The 26,077-nt window shown below is 39.0% G+C and overlaps 1 protein-coding gene across 2 annotated transcripts in view; it reads right to left on the bottom strand.

Annotated features, from left to right (window-relative positions):
- Nucleotides 1–26,077, bottom strand: part of LOC129650319 (contactin-associated protein-like 3) — a 171,594-nt gene that overhangs the window by 46,920 nt on the left and 98,597 nt on the right. For both annotated transcript variants that reach the window (XM_055578662.1, XM_055578663.1), the window contains exons 10-12: nucleotides 23,357–23,476; nucleotides 7,853–8,050; nucleotides 3,936–4,092 (exon numbers count right to left, since the gene is read on the bottom strand). In XM_055578662.1, coding sequence (XP_055434637.1) covers nucleotides 3,936–4,092; nucleotides 7,853–8,050; nucleotides 23,357–23,476 — 475 coding nt within the window. The remainder of the gene's footprint in view (nucleotides 1–3,935; nucleotides 4,093–7,852; nucleotides 8,051–23,356; nucleotides 23,477–26,077) is intronic.

Genomic DNA, 26,077 nt, shown 5'->3' with positions numbered 1-26,077 from the left:
CTTCATGTCTGGCAGGGCTGGTCTCCCCACCTTGTTTTCATCTTCATAGTTGTCTTAACTATTTATGCACCATTCTTTTCCAAATTAAGCTTTAGAGCCATTTTGTCACTACTTAAAAATAATAAACAAATGTCTAGCATTTGTTTGGAATTAAAGGGAATCAAGAAATTTATTTGGAGGAGAGATGCTTAGATTTCCTATTCATGGCAGCAGTGTGATGTCTCCATTTATTCAGGTCTTCTTGATTTTCATAATAAAGTTTTATAATGTCTTTTTTAATCAAAGTCTTGCATATTTTTGCTATCTTTATTTCAAGATACATTACTATTTTGTTGCTTTTGCAACTGGTTTTTATAGGACTTTCTTATAACACATTCTTGATAAGAATTCAGTTGTTCTACGACTCAGTAAATAGTCTTACTAAGCTCTCATTAATTTCAATAATATTTCTGTTTGTTCTCTTAGGTTTTCTTTGCTGACAACCATATTTTCTATGAGTAATATAATCTTTATTTCCTTGTTTCCAATCTTTCCAATTGCGGTTTTGAATTAACTCATATGTATTTTTTAGCTTTCTATTATTCATTTCTAACCTAATTGCATTGCTATCAGAGAAACTGTCCATAGGATAACAACCACACTAAAAGTTTTTGAATTTTGCTTTATGGAACATTGGGAAAATCAGTTTGCAGAAATGCACCACAAGTGCTTGAGAAAATTATGTGTTCTATAATTTTATGTTCCCAACAAATCAATTTAATTTGAAAATATTCTATGTTCTTACTAATTTTTGTTCATTTGATTACCAATTACAAACAGATATTCTTATCATGGTTGATTTGTGAATTTCTTCTTTCAGTTCTGTCAAATTTTTTCTATATATATTTCTAGTCATTTTTATTGGAAGCATACATGTTTAGGATTGTTAATTTTCTCTGGTGAAATTAAGAAGTATCATTACATAGTAACAGTGATCTTAGTCCACCTAAAAAACCTTTAAAATTTACTGACTTTGTGATATTTAGCTGGTAATTCTTTGCTTTCAATATTTCTACTTGTACAAATAAGACGTAGTATGAGATCTGGATCTAAATGGTTATTTTTGTCACATTTATTGTGCATGATTGTTCACACATTTTTATCTCAGACTTGTTGCTTTCTCTTCTTTTTCAATCTCATGTTCTATCTTCTTTTGCATTAACTAAATTTTTAAAATCCCATTTTTTCTTTCTTCCCTCTGCTGAATTGAAATAATTCTTTAAGGGTTACATAAATTTCAATATATACACTTTAAGCAATTTAATTCTAATAAATATTTACAAAACAAGTTTAAATTTCAACAATATTTTTATTTCTAAGCAGTCTTTTAGTTCCTTTGTAAACCATAATCATCTTTGTTAATAGGATCTGACTGCTTTCTTATGCTTCAGCTTCAAACATATAGTCCTATGTTATCAGTACAGGTTTTCCACCTCTATGTTTACAACTTTTTTCCTCAGTGTTTCTTCCTGCTTCTGAAACCTTCCTTGTAATATCACTTTCTTTCATTCTGAAAACCATTCTTAAAAATCCCTTTTGTGTAATTTCATCTTAAAAGCTGTAGGGGGAGAACATTTAGATTTCTACATTATTTAGTTTTGTCAAAAATAGTCCTGGTTACATGAGGGTATTTTTTTTTTTTTTTGAAGCCTTAATTTCAAAAAATAGCAGAAACAGGATCATGAAGTTTTAAAATGCTTAAGTGTGGTAACATTGTAATAGTTAATGGGTTGACGAGTTGCTGGTATAATCAGTCAACTTAGAGACCATCACAATGAAGCAAATGGTCTCATGTGTTAATGTTAACACCGTCAAAGACGCGATCAAAAAATTTGTCTAAGGTTTGCTGTGTTTACTGAGAAAAAAATTCTTCCCAGCAACTGTTTAAATAAATCTCACAGATGCTACAGACCTTTTTAGTGGCCTGTGATTAAAAAAATATAGCTTGCTTAAAAAAAAAAATCCCTTTTGTGGAGTCTGCTGCAGATAAATTTCTCCAGTGTTGTTTGTCTAGATCTTAATTTTATCCCACTTCTTAAAATATCAGCTTGGTAAACACTGGGAGTTTGACAGATATTTCACTTCTGCCCTATAAGGGGCATGCTCCACCCTCTGTGGGCTGGGCTCTGGGCTGGTCGGGGAAGGTCAGCTGTCTGGCGGTCTTTCCTTTAAAAAGTCATCCTTTCCTTTCTCCTACTTTAAACATTCTCTTTAGTGTTCTTTGATTTCACCATGGGTGTCTAGATATGGATTTACTTTTATTTATTTACTTTTAGCTTGGTATTTTAATATTTTCTCAATCTGGAAATTCCTCAGCTATTTTGAGTACTGCCTCTTTTTAATTATTATATCTCAAATCTTTTCTTCTGAAACTTTAATCACACACGTTTGATCTTCAGTCGTGTCCAATTCTTTGCAACCCCGTGGACTGTAGCCTACCAGGCTTCTCCGTCCATGGGATTCTCCAGGCAAGAATACTGGAGTGGGTTACCATTTCCTTCTCCAGGGATCTTCCCGACCCAGGGATCGAACCCCGGTCTCTGTCATTGGAGGTGGATGCTTTAACCTCTGAGCCACCAAGGAAGCCCATTTATTTACTTTTAGCTTGGTATTTTAATATTTTCTCAATCTGGAAATTCCTCAGCTATTTTGAATACTGCCTCTTTTTAATTATTATACCTCAAATCTTTTCTTCTGAAACTTTAATCATACACATGTTTGATCTTCTTCACATGACTCTTCAATGTCACCACTTTCCTAGGTCCCATTTTGGTTTTCTCCATTCATTTTGTGTGTCATTTAATTTACACACCTTTTCCACTAATATCTGATCCCAAAGTTTTAAACTGAGTAATACTGTCATTACTAATGACAACATATTCATTTTTAATATATATTGATATACATGCTAATATATTCATTTCTAAGCATTCATTTGGTTCTTTGGTAAATCACAGCCTTCTTTGTTAACAGGAAGATTCTCATATTTCAATTCCAGTTTTAATTTTTTGAGCAGCTTACTCATTTATTTTATGTTTTTAACATATCCATAATCTGAGATTTTTAGGCATTGGATCTACTCTTTGGGGTTTCTTCTGCCTCTCAAGTGTGTCCTCTGGTGTTGTATAACTGGATTGTGAGTTCGTGTTTGGAAGCATTTTATCTGAAGGAATCTTGTGAGACCTGTGTGAAGGGAGAGGGCAGATCTCCAGGGAGAATATCATGTGGTCTTAGGATGAGCCATTGGTGCTGCCAACCTGTGGCCATGTTAACCAATTTAAGGACCATCCAAGTTATGTCAACTTGGGCACCACATCTGTGTGAGAGCAAGTCTGTAGACATGAGTTTTCAGGGAGATTTTTTTTTCTACTCAGAGTGCTAACGAGAAGATCTGTCCTCATTCACTTTTGGGGGGTTTGTAGCCCTTTGAGACCTTCAGGGGCATGGAGAATTTTGTGTTCTCTGTATTCTCTTTCATGGACTCAAGGCCTTGTCTGGTTTCCCCTATGTGGCCATTCAAGAAATCAGCCTGAAGTTTAAGAAAGTCAGTAAATAATCCCAGGTGAGTCATGGGGTGGTCATCTTATTAACTGAATTAACTTTAAGAAGTCTTCTATTTCACTTTCAGTGAATGGGAAACATTCATTCCTATTTTGTCTTAGAAGAAAAAGAGAACAGACATGCTTAGTTATTCACCGGTAAACGAAAATAGCTACCTAATATTTTAGGCTTCTGATTAATGACACTATACACATCACAGCTTATACTTTTAAGTTGCTAGGGCATACTTTAATTTATTCTCTTTATTGTACTGTCATGTCCAATGTCTGCCTAAGGTACATAGTTTAAGCAACAAACAAATTACAGTTCGCACAGGGAAATTATATGGAAATCACCATTCATTCCGGTCAGCATCACAGTTGCAGTAATATTGAGAATCAATGCAGTTCCCCTCTAATCCACAAGTACATTTTTGAGCATCAGGCTGAGAACCTCCCCAGTAAGTGTGTGTTTCATTGGTTCTTCCAACCCACCAGCTCACTGGGGTTCCATCTGAAAGACAAGTATGAGAAAGGTGACACCTACTTTGACCCCCACTACCTGCCTCCCCAAAATAGTTCCTTTACTCCTCTTTATTTAAAGCATAGAGAGACTCTTTTAGAAGTATATTTTATATTTTAACTCTGCAATAGGATCATTTTTAGGAGGACTTCCAACTATTTGAAAATATATACTTTAGTGTCAAGTCATATCATCATTAACCATTTTTTTTCTTTTATCAGAAAATGAGCAAATTGTCCCTAAATCATTCAAGTATGATGTTTACATATTTCTCTTGAGAACTCCAATTACATCATTTCTGCAGAAATAATGTTCAAGAAAGAATTGTCATAAAAATAGAAACCAGAGTAATTTATACATTGAATCTAAAATCTGTTTGCGATCCTATTAATAAAATGTGATTAAAATGTTTCATGTTACGCAAAATAAAGAATTCTTTCACTTTATGTATTAGCTAAAAACACTGGCACTTCCTAGCATATCTTTGAAGTTTCTTGGGGATACGTACTTAGACTAAATGGGTTACTCTGGAAACTAAAGAAATGGCACTAATTAGCCTTCTTCATGCCTGAAGTGAGTCTTTGGTTTGGACAAATCCGAGACAACTACAGAGTGGATCTTCAGCAAAACCCACTCCTCAGTACAATGCATAAGTGACAGGAGCAGAGGCTGCCTCAGCTCTGCAAGATTGCTTATTTATGCTGAAGATGCTGCCGAAGCCCCACTGTGGGATTATAGAGCACCTGGAGGAGGATGTTCAGAAAAGGCGGAGCACACAGGAAGATGGAAAAGAAACAGTCCCTAGTAAACAGAGATTCAGGGCACGGGGGGAGCAGGGAATGGAAGTGACATTAAATCTGTAAAGATGCTTGTGTTTGTCACAGTCTTAAGTTGTCCCCATCAGGCCCCCACCAAGAATCTGTAGCAGCTTCTTCGTAACTTACAATCGCCACTGCTCATTATGGCTCCCTATTCAATAAGACTTTTGCTTCTGCTGACAACCTCCCAGCTTGTAAATACATAGACTGCATTCATTACCATGCACTGCAGGCCCAGTGGGTGCAATGTGAGCCAAGAAATCAATATCAACCATCAGTTTTCTAAATGTGTTGAAAACATCTCTAGGGGGTGGAAGATCTTTTCAGCTTAATATTTAATAAATATTTAATAGGTATTTTTCAAAATTCCATCTTAAAAATGTAATTATTCAACATCTTCTTTCATTGATTGAAGAGCAAAGAAATCATTATATGCAAATGCACAACTGTGTTTACATTTTTCTCTCTAAAATGAGAACCATTAAGGGTTTTTAAAGGTACAAAATGTATGTGGCTCCATTGAAAATTCCTTTGAGTAACCTAGAGAATTTGCATAAGAAAGTATTAGGAATAACATGAAGAAGAATTAGAGGCTGAAATGAAAAGGAAAAGGAAAGATAGCAATGACCAGGGTTCACCACTCCACTTTCTCAATTATTTTAGCCTATGGGTCACTGGCCTCGCCAGCCACTGCTGCCATTCTCAATGACCTTAAGCATTCATAGTATGGTGATGGAATGGTTTCCTAAAGTCAACACAGTCACACAACTTCCTCTTTAGCCACCTGTAATCATATCCCCGAAACTATCTGTATGTAACACAGAGACCTTAAAGATGCTGAAGGAAAAATGTTCCAGGACCTGAGCGAGATCCTAGGCCCACTGCTCCTCCCCAGCCCTCTTGGAAATGAAAATCAACACAAGGGCTGCTGCACTGAGAACCCAGGCTTGTTATATCTCCTGTCAAGATTACCACCACCACTCTCCTGATAACTTCTGAGAATATGAGTGTGGAAAATTCCTGAGATAAGGCTGAATTTTGACTGATGGCCTCCAACCTGTCCTATAAAATTCCTAAGCTACTTGCTTCCCATACTGCAGTCCCCTTGTGCTGTTTTCACATTGCAGCCATCCAAGGAGGGACCCAGGTTCAGTGTCAAGAATCTGCTTGCAATGCAGGAGCTGTGGGTTTGATCCCTGGGTAGGGAAGATCCCCTGGAGAAAGAAATGGTAACCTGCTCCAGTCTTCTTGCCTGGGAAATCCCAGGGACAGAGGAGCCTGGGAGCTACAGTCTGTGGGGTTGCAAAGAATCAGACAAAACTTAGCAACTAAACAGCAGCAACGAGGGACCCAGGCTTTGTTGTTTTCACTCCTTCCACACAAGTGTAACTTCAAAGCTCTGCATGCTCATTTGTGTCTATTGATAAAACTGAACAAATTAGTGCAAAAATTTTAAGGTGTATCAGGCTACACTATTTGCCTGCCTCATCTCAACCTTAATTAAGCACATCTGGAAATATGTAGGTCTGCAGTGAATTTGTTTAAATTAAATTTGTACTAAAAATTCTCCAGCAGCAGCATATAAGAAATGCAAATAACTTGAGCATGTATATTTAATGAAGTCCTTTATTTTGCTTCTTTAGTAGGTGTTTATCAAGTTTATAAGTCTTTTCTCTTTCCATCTTTTCCCCTAGCCTCAATGAAATACGCTTTTAAATACCTGTTGGTGGTGGTGGTGGTGCTATTTTATGTATTTATATCAAAGGGCTAACAATTGAGTAACCACACGCAAATAGACACTGGCCTTCCAGGTGGGAATCCTTTGGTGATCTGGGTCATGTCCAGGTTCTGGAATAGACCATCTGCTTCTGTGTATGAGTTTGCCCCCTGGCTCACTGGGTGGCTTTGTTTTATGCCTTTGTTAGTGGTTGGTTTCAATGCTACTCTGTCTTTGCCTTGTTTTCACTGGTTAGAGAACCTATGAATAATACTCTCCCGGAGGCAGCTTTCTCATTCTTTTGGGAACATAGAATTTTAGTTCAGTGATCTATTTGGCAATAGATCTAATTAGCAATCTAGTTAGCAATCAACTAACAGTAAGCACTAAACCCACTAGCACTAACTATAAATTCAATAAACCGGAGAGATGCAAATAAGTAGCATTTACTTCATGCCATTTATAGGTATGGTGCAATTAGGTTCTAGCAGAGTTAGTGCCTTAGCCCCGAACACTCAGAAAAAAAATGATTTCCTAAGTCCCATAGCTGTTGAGTGACAAGCCTGAATTCTGAGGACCTGCCTAGCACTCTCTGCTCATTCCAATCCCCAAATGCCTGATCAGAGGAGCGGCAGGCCAGCCTCCAGAAAACCAAGCAGTTTTATGCTTCATGCAGGCAGGTTGCACATTCCAACAAAATAAGGTATTTCAAAGGAAGAAAATAGAAAATCAAAAATAAAAATTTTCAAAAGAAGAAAAGATATGTAAAATAAACTACTAGCACTTAACGTGTGAAAGAACTGGTGATACCAACATTTTTCCCTACTTTATATTTAGCCCAGACACTAATCACATTCAGCGTAGGAAAAAGGATCTCACCAAATAATCACCTCCAGATAAGTAAGTCATGTTGTTATTAGTAATGCTTCCCAAGATACCACAGGATTGAGATGTCCCTGCCCTTTATGGCAGATGATTACTGAGCCCTCCAGGGGCCTTTTTAAGAGGCTTTTACTGCTCAGTTGCCCAGCTGAGTCTGGGGATGGGAGGGAACTTCAGATCATTTATGGCTTTGGGCAAAGATTTTGGTCTTTGCTCCAAAAATATCTCAGATTGTGACCTAGGTGCTATGGGCACAGATTCTCATGCATCTGTGGCAAGCCTTGTGACCTGTGGGGACAAAAGCTCATGATGTCTAATTACTCTGATTACTCACCTTGGGGAGTTGAAAGCCTTGACTTTTTGCAGTGGAAAGTCAGCTCCTGTTGGCAGTTGTCTGCATAGTCAATGATGGTCTGGAGCTGGTCCATGCTGGCTATGTACTTGAAAAATACTGGATGGGGGCTTTCTCCATTCAAGCTTTTGACCTTGACCAAGTGGGAGCCGTTATGCTGCACTGAGGTCCATGCAGTGTCTGGTGGGCAGAAGAGAGGTTGAGAGAAAGAAAGGAGACCATAATGAGGATGGAATCATTAAATGTAAATATGGAAAGCAGAGCATCTGAATTCAGTTTTCTTTTATTTTTTTGTAGTCATCAGATCTCTTTGCAATTAGAATCAATGAGTGGAATTCTCAAAATGTTTAACAGGAGAGATTCTCTTTATTGAAATTTTCACTACCATAATTATAGGCAACATTGTCAGGCAGCTAATTTTTAAAATTATGCATTATAATGCTCAAAGCTATAAATATAATTTTATGGCCCTAATATTTTTCTTTCCATTACTATAAGGAGAAAGCCAAACGTTACTGTGTATATATTTATCTTTTTACAATTATATTTGTCATCTGACTGAGCATCTTTTCCTCTGATAATCAGAGAAATGTGTAAAAGACATATGTGAGGAATAAGCTTCAAACATGATCATGAAAATAACAGAAACTAAGTATTTTTTACAAAAATTAACTAATAGTGTGTCAGCAACCTGTTCAATGGCCAGCAGTGAAAAAACACAGGGCCTAGGAATATGACCATCCCAGCAGTAATCATAGCTACATGAATGTCTGTTGGAAAATTCTCACATATTTCTATTACATTGATTACATCTATTTTTCAGAGAGATATAAAAAACAATGCACACTCCATAACACTTATAACAGAAGAAAAACAACCTGACTTCTTTTATCTTCCCCTCAATATACATCCCACCATAAATATCTCCCCCCAATATACCTCCCTCCATAAAAGTATAGAAGCTCCCACAGTATAGAAGGCCATGGCTTAGTGCTAAAAGGCTGAGTTCAAGCTACCTTAATCCAACTACCTCTATAATGTCATTTAACTTTCTCTGTAGTATGTATTTGATAAATGATCAGTCTGCCACACAAACTTTCTATATTACAGAGCAGGAAACAGTCTTATTGAGTTTATATTATTTCTTAATAATTAATATATAAGCAAAAGAGCAAAAAACCAAAACAACAACACAAGGAATTCACTTAGGGGTCCCCACAGGTCCCTGTTCCTTTCCTACCCTGGGGATGTGGGTCTGGGAAAAACCTAACAGATGTACTGGTGCTCACAAACCCTTAATACATGAAATACATGGAGAGACTCAGAAAAGAACCCCAAGGGCCATGGAAAAAACTCTGGTTCAAAGCCTATGGGGAAAAACATGATAAAATATGCAAAAATTAGCAAGAACAGGAACAAACTGTGAGTCAACATGACCAATGCAGTTTTATATTCTATTTAAAAAAGACTTAATGGATCACCCACCTATCTGCTCACTAGAGGGGGCTGTGAGTGTTCCCATGGCAACTTGAAATCCATAAATTTTGTTTCTTCCTTATTCATGTTTTCACTAGACATTTTACATTTCAACATTTTCCTGGAAAATTACTTAAATGGGTCTGGCATTATTTTTGGTAATTACCTACTCCCATTCACCCCCAGTCTTTCTTCCATCAAATGAAATGAAGGTACAGGGAGTCATGCAGAAGACTGTGTTAGGTTTGGCAGTTCATGAATTCCAGTGCCACTGCATCATTTATTTTCATGGCTTAGGGCACAAAAAAAAACGATGTGCCTGAATGGTTCATATAGGCCAGTGGTCAGTATGATAGATTTATGGTCTTGCATGGTTAAGGTATAATAATAGAAATCTTTTCGAGTGGAGAGAAGGAAACAGTTGAAAAGAACCTCAAAACTGCTCTTCTGAAAAATACTTTAAATGACTGCTCTTTCTAGAAATATTATTTAAAATACCCCAACAACAACACATATTTCTCTAATATTCCACAACACATTATTTTCATAGATTTCAAAACCATGAACCTCTGACACGCTACGTAACCTTAATTTTCAAGCACAAGGAGACAGACTAATGAATTAACGTGACCAGCATGATGGAAAAATTGTTGTTAAGTCACTAAGTTGTGTACAACTCTTTTCAACCCCAAGGGCTACAGTTTGCCAGGTTCCTCTGTCCACCACTATCTCCTGGACTTTGCTCAACTTAGCTGTTATTCAAGGTAGTCTGAAGCACAGCTTTGGACCTGAAGTAACTAATTTTGGTGGTGGTGGTGGTTTAGTTGCTAAGTCATGTCTGACCCTTGCGACCCCATGGACTGTAGCTTGCCAGGCTCCTCTGTCTGTAGGATTCTCCAGGCAAGAATACTGGAGTGGGTTGCCATTTCCTTCTCCAGGGGATCTTCCTGACCCAGGAATTGAACCCAGTCTCCTGCATTGCAGACAGACTCTTTACTGACTGAGCTACTTTTTAATCATGGGCAAATTTAAACACGAATTTTGAACTATCGTTAAACTAGACCCTTTCAGAACATGTTAATCGAACTCAGTGGGGTCTTTCCTCTGCACAGGAGCAGGGAGACCATTGGTAGCACTTGGTCAACCATTTTGCCTGGACAAATGAACCTGTAGCCAAGTTAATTTGCTGGTTTGGTTTGATGTTTCATAGTAATCACACCGACCATATCATATGCTATCCTTCAGTTTGATTTGCTTTTTCTTTTTGCCAAGTTATATCCACTTTGCAACTGGCAACACATTTTACACTTTATAATAGACCTCTGGACTATACAAGGAGTCTTTTATAGCAAAACAATCAGTTATGGAAAAAGAATCAGCTCTTTATTTTACACATTCAGGTAAATATACATTGAAAGCATATCTACTATACTCATTTCTATTTCTCTGAGAAGTAGACAGAAAATAAGGCTTCATTATGAAAAATCTGATGCCTTTATAGTTGGTAGGTTCATCACTCATGATCTGGAAATTAACCTCAAAGAAAGTGAAGGTAAAAATTCCTTTTCCCACAGATGCCTGAAATGAAGTCCAATTTGTGTTCAGTTAGTTCAGTCGCTCCGTCATGTGTGACTCTTTGGGACCCCATGGACTGCAGCATGCCAGGCTTCCCTGTTTGTCACCAACTCCTGGAGCTTGCTCAAACTCAAGTCCATCAAGTTGGTGATGCCATCCAACCATCTCATCCTCTGTCATTCCCTTCTCCTGCCTTCAATCTTTCCCAGCATCAGGGTCTTTACCAGTGAGTGAGTTCATTTCATCAGGTGGCCAAAGTACTGAGGTTTCAGCTTCAGCATCAGTCCTCCCAGTGAATATTCAGGACTGATTTCCTTTAGGATGGACTGGTTGGATCTCCTTGCAGTCCAAGGGACTCTCAAGAGTCTTCTCCAACACCACAGCTCAAAAGCATCAATTCTTCGGCACTCAGCTTTCTTCACAGTCCAACTCTCACATCCATACATAACTATTGAGAAAACCATAGCTTCAACTAGATGGACCTTTGTTGGCAAAGTAATGTCTCTGCTTTTTAATATGCTGTCTAGATTTGTCATAGCTTTTCTTCCAATGAGCAAGCTCCTTTTAATTTCATGGCTGCAATCACCATCTGCAGTGATTTTGGAGCCCAAGAAAATATAGTCTGTCACTGTTTCCATTGTTTCCCCATCTCTTTGCCAGGAAATGATGGGACCAGAGGCTATGATCTTAGTTTTTTGAATGTTGAGTTTTAAACCAGCCTTTTCATTCTCCTCTTTCACTTTCATCAAGAGGGTCTTTAGTTCCTCTTCACTTTCTGCCATAAGGGGGGTATCATTTGCATATCTGAGGTTATTGATATTTCTCCTGGCAATCTTGATTGCAGCTTGTGATTCATCGAGCCCAGCATTTTGCATTTGTGTCCAAATAGAACATTTTTTAAAATTAAGCCATCTGCCTTTGTTTCTTCTGATGAGAAGAGGGTACGTGTTCTGAGAAGACTGAGAAGGCAAAATGACAGATGACTTAATTTGTCACATCTATCTCCAGATAGGGCTAGTCAAGAAGATGCAATCAGGGTAATAAATAAGGATAGACAGATGTAAACACTAGCAGCCATTCCTGAACCCACAAAGATAATCTGAATACTACAGTAGAGAAATATCAATAACCTTAGGTATGCAGATGATACCACCCAATGGCAGAAAGCGAGGAAGAATTAGAGTCTCTTGATGAACAGCAAGGACAGCAACGAGATCAAACCAATCACTGCTAAAGGAAATCCACCATGAATATTCATTAGAAGGACTGATGCTGAAGCTGAAGCTCCAATACTTTGGTCACCAGATGTGAAGAATCGACTCACTGGGAAAGACCCTGATGCTGGGAAAGACTGAAGTCAGGGGGAGAAGGGGCTGAAGGAGGATGAGATGATTGCCTGGCATTACCAACTCAATAGACACGAATTTGAGCAAACTCAGGGAAATCATGAAGCACAGGGAAGCCTGGCATGCTGCAGTCCATGAGGTTGCAAAGAGTCAGATATGACTTAGGGACTGAACAACAACAATAGAGACCCAAGACAGCCTTCTTAAAAATTGTGTTACTACTATACAGAGAGAAATATCATTACAACTAGCTTTCATTTTTATTCACCTCAACCCTCTTGCCACACAGATAAGGAAATGGAAGTCTAGAAAAACTCACTTGCAAAACTAAATTCACGAAACTATGTAATTTAGCCACACATTTCTAAGTAATACAGTGTAAGTCACTGAGCTTTCTGAGTAAACTTCTCAGAGTGCTAAGGTCTGTAATTTTTCCAGACAGTCTTACTCACCTGAGCCCTCTCCTATATTTCCAACAAAAATAGAACTGGATCCTGGTCATTTATGTGTTCATAGGGCCAGTAAAGGCCAAGCCCACTACTCCAGATGTTCAGAGGGTGTCCTGAGGAAGATGGTCAGCTCTCACCTGGCCCTGCCCTAGATTGCAGAGGCCTTGGTCCCTGCCATGTCATCTGTTTGTCAAAGCTGAGGATGACTGGTGTGTGCATTTTACCAAAGAGAAGCGATGACAGCTCTAGGGAGACAGTTGCCAGGCCCTGGGGGGCCCAGAGATGGCACTCATCTTGGCCCCACATCTCGGGTCCCTCCTGATTAATATTTATAGGAGCATCCTTATAAGGGTTGCCGTTCCTGCCGTAATTCTGGGGCCTTGAGGCTTTTCTGGCTTACTTTAATATTTTAACACAAGAAAATGCTATAGGATACAACTTGATAGCTTCAAGGGAATGTAGCTACTTCACAGCCTTCTTTCTTGGGATTTCAGAGGATGATGCTTTCACTTACTAGGCCACATTGAATGTGTGTCTGCTCATTCATAAGGACAGACATCTGCTATTTAGCAACAATGGACATTTACTCAACATGACTTACATTGTCTTCAGGCAATACATATATGTGCCTGGCCCCATATCTGGAACCTCCTAGGAGCTCAGTTTTTGGAAGATATTAATATCTCCCCTTGTGTGTCAGCCCATCATACAGCTCCAGAGCAAAATAATTTTCTCAAAGAGCACATTATATAATTCATTCATAAAATTAGATACAGACAGAGTACAGGGTCATGGTCAATAAGAGATATGGGTTATAACCTATGGTCTCATTTAGTCACTAAGTCATGTCCAACTCTTTGCAACCCCATGGACTGTAGCCCACCAGCCTCCTCTGTCCGGGGGGTTTTCCAGGCAAGAATACTGGAGTAGGTTGCTATTTTCTTTTCGAGGGAATCTTCTTGACCCAGGGATTGAACTTGCAGCTCCTGCTGCATCTCTTGCATTGCAGGAGGATTCTTTACTGCTGAGCCACAGGGGAGGAATGGTCTTAGAAAAGTAAAAAAAAAATCTCTGAGACTCCAATTCCGTATTTAGTAAATGCTGAAGACCAAATGCTATCATTCTAGCCACCTTTGAATGCTAAGGCCGTGAACCTGGCATGTTTCTGGCCTAGCGGCCCTCTGAGCATCTATATTTTTATTGTTCATCCAGACCATTCACTATGCCCACCCACAAGGTTGGGGCAGACTGTGTGGCTGACAGAAAAGCAGGAAAATAAGCTTTTCTGAAGCATTTGTTTTTTAACCCTTTGGGCACAATGACAAGTCCTGCCCCAGAAATTCTGCATTGCCAATCACACCACGCTGCATGTTTTACAAACTACCTTTAGAAGTGTCAAGAGGCAAGTCAGAATAATGTCTCCCCAGTGGAGGTGGAAAAGAGTTCTTTCCAGGCAAAAGCCAGTATAAAAGAAATGCAGGTTCACTATGTATGATAATCATCAAAGTGCAGCTCTTCTTTCATTTTCCTTAAAAATTCCAACATTTCAACTTTAAAACATTTTTTGTAAGAAACACTAGTTCCAAACAAAACTTGCTACATGTAATGAATGCACAATAATGCTATGCTTCCTGCCAATCTCAATTTTCAAGAGCAGAGCAGAGAACAATGAAATCCCAACTTTTTACAAGCAAAGAAAATATATGTTGCAGCAACTATGCATTTACTCATGAATGAACTCTCCAGTCTACACTTACCACCTCTTTTTGACAAATTTCCAACAAGTGCTGATATCTACTTAAAATAGGAAATGTAGAACTAATGATATTCATAACATTATTCGTTAGTTGAATTAACATCTGTCTATCTCATTCATCTGAAGGTCTATGAGAACAGTTACTTTCCCTTTCATTCCTCACATATAGCTTAGTGCCTGCAACTTCGTAGTATAAAGTGTGTATGATTGAATAAATGTATGAACTGAATGGGTAACTGAAAAGGGAGCTGTCTGGTTATGCCAAGACAGGAATTCAAGCAAAAGAGAGAAGAAAGGAAGAAAATCTATACTAACGTTAAACACATAGCCATATGGGGCTATCAGCACCCAGCCTATAAAGGACTTAAAAAAAATAGCTTGGCAGAATCCCCTCTCTTTACTGCTTACATCTCTTATAAGTGTTCTTATAGTAATAAATCTACTTCTCATGCTCCAAAAATAGCTTGTGTTGTGTGTAAGACAACTGGACTGACTGCCCTTTGCTAAACCACAGTGCTGGAGACCTGACACAGTTTCCGACACAGGAAAATGGCTGTTGAAGAAACACAATTGCATATATTTTAACCTCAAATTCCTAATTTATACCCTACTTTCACCTTTGGTAACCAATTTTCTTTCCCATGTCTATGAGTCTATTTATATTTTGTAACATAAGTTCATTTGTATCATTTTTTAGATTCAAAATATACATACTACAAACCTAGACAGTATATTAAAAAGCAGAGACATTACTTTTCCAAAAAAGGTCTGGACAGTCAAAGCTATGGTTTTTCTAGTAGTCATGTATGGATGTGAGAGTTGGACCATGAAAAAGGCTGAGCACTGAAGAAGTGATGTTTTCGAACTGTGGTGCTGGAGAAGACTCTCGAGAGTTCTTTGGACAGCAAGATCAAACCAGTCAATCCTAAAGGAAATCAACCCTGAATACTCATTGGAAGGACTGATGCTGAAGCGCCAATACTCTGGCCACCTAAAGCAAAGAACCAACTCATTAGAAAAGACCCTGATGCTGGAAAGATTGAGGGCAGGAGGAGAAGGGGGTGACAGAGGATGAGATGGTTGGATGGAATCATCAACTCAATGGACATGAGTTTGAGCAAACTCCTGGAGATAGTGAAGGTCAGGGGAGCCTGGCATACTGCAGTCCGTGGGGTTGCAGAGAGTCAGACACAACTGAGCAACTGAACCAACAACAAAATACAAACTGCTGCTGCTGCTGCTGCTAAGTCGCTTCAGTCATGTCCGACTCTGGGCGAGCCCATAGACGGCAGCCCACCAGGTTCCCCAGTCCCTGGGATTCTCCAGGCAAGAATACTGGAGTGGGCTGCCATTTCCTTCTCCAATGCATTTAAGTGAAAAGTGAAAGTGAAGTCGCTCAGTCGTGTATGACTCTTTGCAACCCCATGGACTGCAACCTACCAGGCTCCTCTGTCCATGGGATTTTCCAGGTAAGAGTACTGGAGTGGGTTGCCATTGCCTTCTCCAAAATACACACTACTATATATAAAATAGATAATCAACAAGGACCTACTATGCAACACAGGGAACTATATTCAATATTTTGTAATAACCTATAAGGGGAAAAAATCTGAAAAAAATAGATATAGATGTCTGTACTACTAAATCATTTTGTTGTACATCTGAAATTAACACAACCTTGTAAATCAACTATGTCTCAAGAAAAGAAACACAACTGCTTGGTTTGCATGAAGGCGAGTGACTCAACAATAATAATGAGTAAAAAGTTCTGCATTATTAACTGGTTAGGCAATGGCACCCCACTCCAGCACTCTTGCCTGGAAAATCCCATGGATGGAGGAGCCTGGTAGGCTGCAGTCTATGGGGTCGCACAGATTCGGACACAACTGAGCGACTTCACTTTCACTTTTCACTTTCATGCATTGGAGAAGGAAATGGCAACCCACTCCAGTGTTCTTGCCTGGAGAATCCCAGGGACGGGCGAGCCTGGTAGGCTGTCGTCCATGGGGTCGCACAGAGTCGGACACAACTGAAGTGAATTAGCAGTAGCAGTAGTCAATAAATTAAGATCTGAAGGGGGAATGGTCAGGGAGGCAATAGACCCAGTCCTCAGCTTGTTCATTAAGCCTCCAGGGATTCTTATGGACCGGAAGTTGAGTCACTGCTCTGACTGCAACCCCTTTTCTTCCAGCAACAGTCATTCTCACAGTGCATTGTCTAAGACCCAGTTTCTGAACCTCACAACTATGACGTTATAATAGCAAACAACTACCCTGGGGCTTCTCTGGTGGCTTAGTTTGTAAAGAATCTGCCTGCAATGTGGAGATGCAGGTTCAATCCCTGCATTGGGAAGAACCCCTGGAGAAGGAATGGCTACCCACTCCAGTGTTCTTCTCTGGAGAATTCCATGGACAGAGGAGCTGGGAGGGCTACTGTCCATAAGGTCACAGTGAGTTAGACTGACTGAGTGACTAATAATAACATCCTGGGTATAGTGTGGACACAGTCATCTCCATCTCAGTGGGGAGAGATATTGACCCTCCTCATATTGTCATCAAAGAAATCATGTTCTGTTCCTTCTCTTTAGAAAGGGAATAGACCCATCAACAAATTTCACAAGCAGTCCATTCAAAATATTTCATTTTCTGTCTTGTTGTGGATGTCTCAGTACTAAAGGTGCTAAAAAAGACTTGAAGAGTGTCATTTTATAGGATTTTTTTGTAGGTCCTAGGACTACATTTCTGAAGGCTATTACCAAGGATTTAATTTTAATCATTGGTTTAGAATTTTGTTTGGGGTATATTTTTCCAAGTGTTAGTACTTGTTTTTTGAATAATTAAAGAATGTTTAATTGTCCACAGGCACTGCAGCCTATGGAGAAGGAGAAATTACTATAACATAAATATTTCCAGGTTGGAAGAACAGAATCAGGACCCTAAGATCTTTCTTCTATCAATACAAAGACTTTGAGGGCAACTCATGTGACCCCTGGATCAGTAAGAACTGTTTAGCTATGTGTGTGTGCCTGCTCAGTAGTGTCCAGCTCTTTGTGACCCCATGGACTGTAGCCCACCAGGCTCCTCTGTCCAAGGGATTCTCCAGGCAAGAATATTGGAGTGGGTTGCCATTTTCTACTCCAGGGGATTTTCCAGACCCAGAGATCTAACTCAAGTCTCCTGCATTGGCAGGCAGATTCTTTACCACTGAGCTATAACCCTGACTCATTCTTTGGATTTTCTCTAGGAACAATCTGGATTTTTAAATTTTTCAGTTAAATATTTTGTTGCCTAGCTTTTGGAGGTAGTCATTGGTCATTTGGCCTGTATGCCACTGCTTTCTTTATGGCTTTGAGTTTTAAAAAAATCCTTGGCATTTAATATTATTTGGAAATCTTCACTGAAATATTTAACTCTTGCACTCCAGCTCCATGATCCATTTGATTCTCTACCTTAATTGCAATTATAGAACTCTTAGAATATTAATCTTTTCACATAGAACAAGACGACACTAATTTCAGGAGTTTTAGGTAAGAGTTAGGCAACCACAAACTTTTCTAAAAAACTTAATTATGCAAAAGTCATAGTGATACAATAATCTGGACTTAATGTTTGTTCATTTGCAATGTAATATAAAGGCATAGTTACTAAGTATGCTTTAATAATAGACATTTACATACCAACATAAATCATTAAATTATTAGCAATGATTTTCATGAACACATACACACATACACCTTAGAGCTCTTAAAACTTTCCAAGATTAAGTTAGAGTGTTTAGAAAATATTTACTTTAGAGAATTAATGTCTTAGACTTTATCTTAATACATGTGAACAATTCTTGTTGCATTGTGGACAAATCATAGCCACAAGGATTCAATGATGGATCGTGCAACCTCACCCACAGCAACCTACATTAATAGGAACAACAGAATAATTGCTTGGACTGTGAAATAAATAGCAGCACCAAAATTTTACATCTCCATTAGTTTTATTTCTCCACTGTGTGGTGCCCTTTACTCCCATTCTGTTTTAATTTTTTGAAGATAGAGGAGGCTGTGCTCACTGAAATCAAAGCTCCTCAGCTTCACAACTGTGGTTTCTAAACCTGTGTGCAAATAAGCATCCCTGGGCTGTGCTGTGTTCAGTCTTGTCTGACTCTTTGTGACCCCATGGACTGTAGCCTCCCAGGCTCCTCTGTCCATGGGATTCTCCAGCCAAGAATACTGGAGTGAATTGCCATGCCCTTCTCTAGGAGATCTTCCCGACCCAGGGATCAAGCCCACATCTCTTATGTCTCCTGCCTTGGCAGGCTGGTTCTTTAGCCTAGCACCACCTGGAAAACCCTAAGCATCTGTAGAGAAGCTTAATAATAATAATACAGCCTTTCCTGGATGCTGCCAAAGGATCCTTCTGTAGAAAGCAGAGCTTCCCTAGGGGGACAAACATGTAGGGACCTGGAAAAGCCTCATCCTGCTGGACTGTGTCCACTAGTGACAGTAAAGCAAATAACAGCCTGCTGGTCAGGTTAATTTGTAAAATCACAGTACAAATTATATTTTTTAAAGTTTGTATCGCCAAGGATATTATAACCAACCAGTAAGCTTTAAGAAGATATATTACACTTGTTTTTATAAACAAGAGATCCCTACTATCTAATTACATGACCAACAGGCAAACCAAACTTCACATGTTCACAACTGGAATCCTGGTCTTCCATTAAAACATGGTCCTTCCATCTCCATAAACAATAACTGCACCTTCTTTCCAGGGGTCAGATCCAAACAGGGGAGCCCTGCTTGATGCCTCTCTTTCTCTCTGTCCATATCCAGTCGGGTGGTTCTAAAGCAATCTTTCTCTCCTCCTCCTCTCTCCTACCCTGCTCCCCACCATCACCACCATCTTGGCTAAATTACTAGAGCAAAGTCCTAACTGGTCTCCTTGCCTCCCCTTGGTGCATCATGATGGTTAAAGGTCATAACTGTGTGAAATCTGGACCAGCCCCTTTCCAGCCACATGACTTGAGGAAAGGCCACCTCCTGGTCCTTCCACCTGGGTCTGTCCAACAGGCCAGGCTCCCTGTGGCTGTAGGCCTTCTGCCCTTGTCTGCTCCCTCCCCGTGAAGGCTCCACCTCCTCTTGTCTCAGTGCCACTGCTTTGATGTAATAAGTGAAAATGTCAACTTTCCAACTGAGTCTTTTTCTGATCTCTCTATTTAAAACTGTAACCCTTCCTTCTGCAGTCTGTGCCCCATTCCCTGCTTTGTTCCACTTCACAGCACCCACTGCCTTATAACATGCCATGTATTTGATTTGCTTCTGGCAAGGGTTTGGTTCCCCACCCAAAAAAGTGCCCCAGACCATGGGAGGGAGGTGTTCAGATTCACCGTCTGTTATGACCCCAGCTGTGTCGGCTCAGGGCAGGCGCTGAGCACTCGTGTTCAATGTTGTCAGAAGTTTTCTTGCCCATGATGAGCAGACAAGACCCTCGAATGGCATGTCCTGCATTTGCTGGGTATTTGGTGAGTGGCACCGGGTGTGTGATTTCTTATGTTGGGCTGGAATGAAGATTGCCATGGTTTTATCTACATACATACATATATATATACAATCTCTATACATATAAATACGACCTTTTTTCATTGAGTTGTTTGGAAAAGCTACCTAATAGCCATGTGCACACGTGTGTGGCCGGCCACTTACAAACAGGCCTGAACATCAGATTGGGGCGGGGGGGGGGTTGGCTGGTGGATTCTTGGTCATCTTTGTGTTATACAAGCATAGACCGAATTAAAGGAATTTTCCAGTTCCCAAAATTAAAGGAATATATCCTCGTTAAAAAAAAAAAAAAAAAGTTTTCTTGCATCTCTTCAGTTTTGTGCCTTAACTTGGACATTTCTTCACGTCACCCTGGGAAAGGGAATGATTCATGTCCTTGGCAGACAGTTTTCAAGGCCATCATGTGTATAAATTAATCAGGATGGGTAATCAGTAGATTTTACCTTTTCCCTCCCTTTTTTAGAGGTTCTTTCTTATCTCTAGGGTAAGAAAAACATGCTTATATATCATCAAGTATTATCCTAAGTTAATTGAAATCAAAAGCTGAGCATTTGTTTTTACTGTCCCTTTGCATTTTGATAATTATTCTTGTCTATGGTGGTAGGGACCTAGGTTCACTCTGAAGAGGTAATAGCATTTCCAGGGAATCAAAATGTATCCACTATTGCAGCAATCAGTATCAAAACAGAACACCTTTGAGATAGTTACACACTCCAAATGGGCTTTAGAAATATGCACAACTAAAGCTTCATGGCAAAGCTTAGATCATGTGTTCACTATGATGATTAAAATGTTTCTCTTTTATTACAACCATAAACTGGAGAAGATCAGGCAATCAGCTCTCAGTTATTTCTCTTGGCACACTTATAAACTTGACCTCAGCCTTACCAAGCCTGCCAACAGTTAATTATCAGCAAATACCTTTGAAACTTTACTCATCTTGGGACATGTTATTTGGGATTATTTCTACCTTTCTATGAGAGAAGGCAATGGCACCCCACTCCAGTACTCTTGCTTGGAAAATTCCATGAATGGAGGAGCCTGGTAGACTGCTGTCTATGGGGTCACACAGAGTCGGACACGACTGAGCAACATCACTTTCACTTTTCACTTTCATGCGTTGGAGAAGGAAATGGCAACCCACTCCAGTGTTCTTGCCTGGAGAATCCCAGGGACTGGGGAGCCTGGTGGGCTGCCGTCTATAGGATCGCACAGGGTCGGACACGACTGAAGCAACTTAGCAGCATCAGCAGCTACCTTTCTATGATTCTTGGAATTTTTCAGTGTACATGGAACTCTGCTCATAGGATTAACCCAAGATAATATATATGAAAATCTTTAACATGCCCTAGACTTTTTGATAATTAAGAACCTAATTGATATAAAGGAAATGTATTATTGGGATGCTAGCTTCTTTATTTAGCTTTCTTTATTCTTGGCATTCACTTGAGTCATGGTAATGAAAGCAAATCAAAGCAGAAATCGAATCACTTGAAGGTTATAAACCACTGGAATCCAGTATATCTAGAAAGATCCCCTGGGCCGTTTCTTCACATATTTCACTGATCACATATCTTTCAGTAAAAGTAAGTTGATGTATTTAACTCTGTCATCACACTGCAATATTCTGGTCAGTATTTATGATAAAATATTTGCCTAAAAGCCCCAAACAGCCATACTCACACCCAGTGCAATGCCCTGGGAGTTCCTGCATCTTCTGTAACAACTTCGGGGGTGGTTTTGGGACTGGAATACATATTTGACTGAATTTAGATCAGATCACATATTAACCACTGCCAAAAATGCTTAGATTTTTTTCATGTATGGAATGACAATAGGTATTTATATAAAAACCACATTGAGATTGCAAGCTATTCACAAACCATCATTATAATTTTACCCATAAATAATCTCCTCGTGAGATCTGCAACCCTTCCCCAGTGATATAGAGCCATAACAACAGAGAAACCAAATTATAACTAATTTATAGTTACCTAAGAACCATATATAGTTGATTTTTTTCTGATAATTATCTCAGAATTTGCACTCAAATTCTGTGGTTGTTGAAGTATCTGTTAGGGCTACACTGCTAGAGTAACAGAAAGTTTTCTAAAGGAGCTTTGTCCTCTTTATTGGGCAAACTTTATATGAGCATGGAGAAAAATTTATGGGTACAAACACATACAGATACAGGTAGAGAAGAGGTATAAAAAATTTGTATCAGTTCCATCAGGGCAGTTGTCATTCATTGCAGTGGAAGTTTTGGTCCTTTGTGCTCCTATACATTTAGGCAGAGAGCTTAAATTAGAAAGTTTTAAAGAATTAAAGGCGTCATAAACACTATGTAAACACAAGTCCTTTAACACATATTAATAATCAGGTTTTTAAGGAAGATGAAATATTATTTACATAGTTGCACATGAATAGTATTATTAGATGAAGTTATACACTTGGTGTGTGTGTTAGTCACTCAGTCATGTCTGACTCTTTGTGACCCCATGGACTTGTAGCCCATCAGGCTCCTCTGTCCAAGGAATTTTCCAGGCAGGAAGAGTGGAGTAGGTTGTCATTTCCTAATCCAGGGGATCTTCCTGACCCAGGGACTGAACCCAGGTCTCTTGTGCCTCCTGCATTGGCAGGCGGATTCTTCACCACTGTGCCACCTGGGAAGTCCATATACACTTTAGAAACATTTATTATTCCTTAGATAAACTCAGGGCTTCCCAGGTGGTAGTGGTAAAGAATCTTCCTGCCAACCCAGGAGACATAAGAGATGCAGGTTCAACCCCTGGGTCCAGAAGATCCCCTGGAGGAGGACATGACAATCCACTCCAGTATTCTTGCCTAGAGAATCCCATGGACAGAGGAGCCTGGTGGGCTACAGTCCATAGAGTCACAAGGAGTCAGACATGACTGAAGTGACTTAGCACACATGCACACAGATAAACTCACCTGACTACAGATTCAAAAGAATATAAATGGATATTTTCATAAATTTAAGAAGTGAACATTCTCCTAAGACTTTGGCACTTATTGACATGAACTAAGAAATAAAGTTTACCCTTTTATGTTGTAGATTAATAAACAGTGATTTATTGCTAATTTTTGCATAAATAAAGAACATTTCCAGGAAAATAATGACATAACTTTTAATTACCACCTCTTAACTATTTTAGAACATTACATTTAATACTTCTTAACAATCATATTACAATTACAATCAAAATGCACATCTAAGTAAAGCTGCCACTAGGTAAACTGTGCTTACTGCATATGGATTTTTCATACACAGCTACATGAGTTTGTCATTAAAAAAGCTTATTAGCATACCTGTCATGTTGCAATATACCAGGGATGGTTCCAGAGGGCCACTTCCATCTGAGTCGATATAATAGAGCCCTGAAGAGTTTCCTCTGTGCCAGTGGGCTTCACATGACTGCTCGTAGAGAGCTGCAGAGGACAGAGATCTCAGACAGGAACGACAATAGAATGCATCCCTCCATGTTGTTAATTAAGTGATATTTTCCCCAGTAACACTCATTCTGCCTTGCTCTCAGGGACATATTCTCTAGAGGAGTGTTCCCCTGTTTCACTCGGGTAGCATAAAGATTCTCAGGCACAGAGTGAAAGATTTTAAGAAGTATCACTATGGGACATGTGGATCTGAATACCTTATGCTCTAGAAACACAGAATTCCTGTCAAAATCAGGGTAACTGGATTTACTCTAGTCTAATTCTTTGCTGTTTCACAATATCTAAGCATCTGAAATGCATTGGCTTAATCTCCCTAAATGATATGTTATTATCTAATAATCATGCTATTTTAAAAAAATTACTCAGTAACTATACTCTTTGTTTACTTAAGACAATTTCCACATGAAATGCATTTTTTTCAATGAGATGGATTTCACAAATCAGCAGCTCTACTTCATTCCGTTTTTAAAGTTCATTTTAAAAAGAAACATCCTAAAATGCTTTGGAAATGATTATTCAAGAAAATCAAAATTCAAAGAAATATATATAATATATATGAAAAGTCTCTTTGTAGTTTCAATTTATCCTAATTCATAAATGAATTTTCTATGTATACAATGAATGTTTTACAAGGCAAGTGATTAGCATCTGTAGATGATGAACTCAATTAATATTCAGCATGCATTAAATGAATGATCAGTCAAGTAACAGCTTTCTTGAGCATCCCCCTTTACCTTGACAGGAAAGACCCTTTGAAAACCTGAAAAGCTGCTAACGGCTGCTGGGAGGGAAGTGTGGCACTAATTCTGGCACAGAGTTGGACTGGGTCTTTAAGTCAGCTCTAAGGATCCAATCTGGCATCCACACAGAGAGACTCAGGTGGTAGTTAGACAAGATCCACAAACTAGAGTGATCCTAGTAGGATATGGCTTTATGCCATGCTATAATGACTGGATTACCTACATTTCTAACTTTGCTTATTTCAAATAATCAAGAAAAATCCTGGGAGAAGTTTAGGAGTGGTTGTTCTCGCATCTCAAAGAACAAGAACATGAAGGGAATGCTTTTTGTCCAGAGATTCTGTAAAGGAAAAAATCCTTTTATTAAATATGGCCAAGTATCAAATGTATCAAGTTAGATTTCCCCCAACTCAACAGCATGGTTACCATCATTTACACTGATAGACACAGAGACACTGATGGAAAAGCAATTTGGATTGCTTTTCCACCATGCTTGCATTTTGGCCACTCACGTTGACATTTCTATCATATATACACATGGTTATAACCACCTAAGTGTCCAGAGGGATACACATAGATTGATAACAGTGTCTGTGTTGTGTTGGGGCTGCAATTGCCTAGGAAAACAAGAGTAGTGGAGGAATGACTTAGGAGAAAACTTGCTTTAAACAAGAACATACACATGTACTAATTGTGTGCTTAGACTCCAAAATAATGGTCTTATGATCACTTACATTGATTTGGTAATAGCTCATCTTCATGTGACTGATCAATTGCAGAATTCCAAGAAAGTCAATTCAATTATTAGACCAAATCATGGGCCACAAGCAAAAAACCTAACATATGTGTAACAGGATGTATAATATATATAAAATACATAATATATATCTGTTAGTTTTAAATCTTTATGATACAGAGTTGTTTGGAATGATGTTTAGATCACAGTTACTGATAGCATTTAGCCATCACTCCTTAATCATTAATATTCAGTTGGTATCTTCTTCATATAAGTATGATGCAGAACACTCTAAGAAAGAGATTACCCTATTCCAAACTGTGACTGGGCAAAATCACTTAGCTTCAGGTTTCCCAGATGTCTAGGTCCTTTCAAATAAATAGTTATTCTGGTAAATTCTTACTTGGCACTAGTATAGCAAATTGAGTTGCAGGTAGGATTGCTCTGGCTGAACTTGTTTAGGGGATATTTAAGGCATGAATCATCTCCCTTTGTCTTCCAAGAGACTTGGAGTTCCTCTGCAGAACCCTGGTAGTGGTGGGGACTCAGGGTTCTCACCCCAATGCCTGCCTTCCTGGGATACACTTCCCAAAATGACAAATTTATGCCAGTCCAATTTCTGTCTTTCTCCCTTATGTGGAAATACAATTAAATAATTCACAGGGAAGAGTTCTTAACAGTGCAATGTATTCTCCCAGTAGGAGGGACTGAATGCGGTGAGATGAGTGAATTTTCATATCATGCTGTCTCTAAAGACCAAAAGGGAGGGGTGCTATGAGAGAAAGCTTCAGAAGTGTCAGTAATGAAAAGGAAATAAGGAAAACAATAAAACAAAAGCTTAAACAACAGCCAATAATTAGAAAACCAAGGACATTTCAGGGCTTTCTGTCATAAGTTTCTTGTAGATAATGGATTATTCTCCATAAAGATTTGTTAGCTTTAAAGATGAAAGACTACTTCTTCAGAAAAGAGACTGATGTTCCAAACAAAAGAAACACCAGTGAGAGGTGATCGAGAGTGTGACATTGGGTAAACAACTTAGCTTCTCAAGTGCAATACACAGATAATTGGACATTTATCTCCTAGAGTTGTTTCAAGGAT

The sequence above is a fragment of the Bubalus kerabau genome, chromosome 4, assembly GCF_029407905.1.
Source record: "Bubalus kerabau isolate K-KA32 ecotype Philippines breed swamp buffalo chromosome 4, PCC_UOA_SB_1v2, whole genome shotgun sequence".
NCBI classification, from domain to species: Eukaryota; Metazoa; Chordata; class Mammalia; order Artiodactyla; family Bovidae; genus Bubalus; species Bubalus kerabau.
This window is presented reverse-complemented; position numbering and strand designations above follow the sequence as displayed.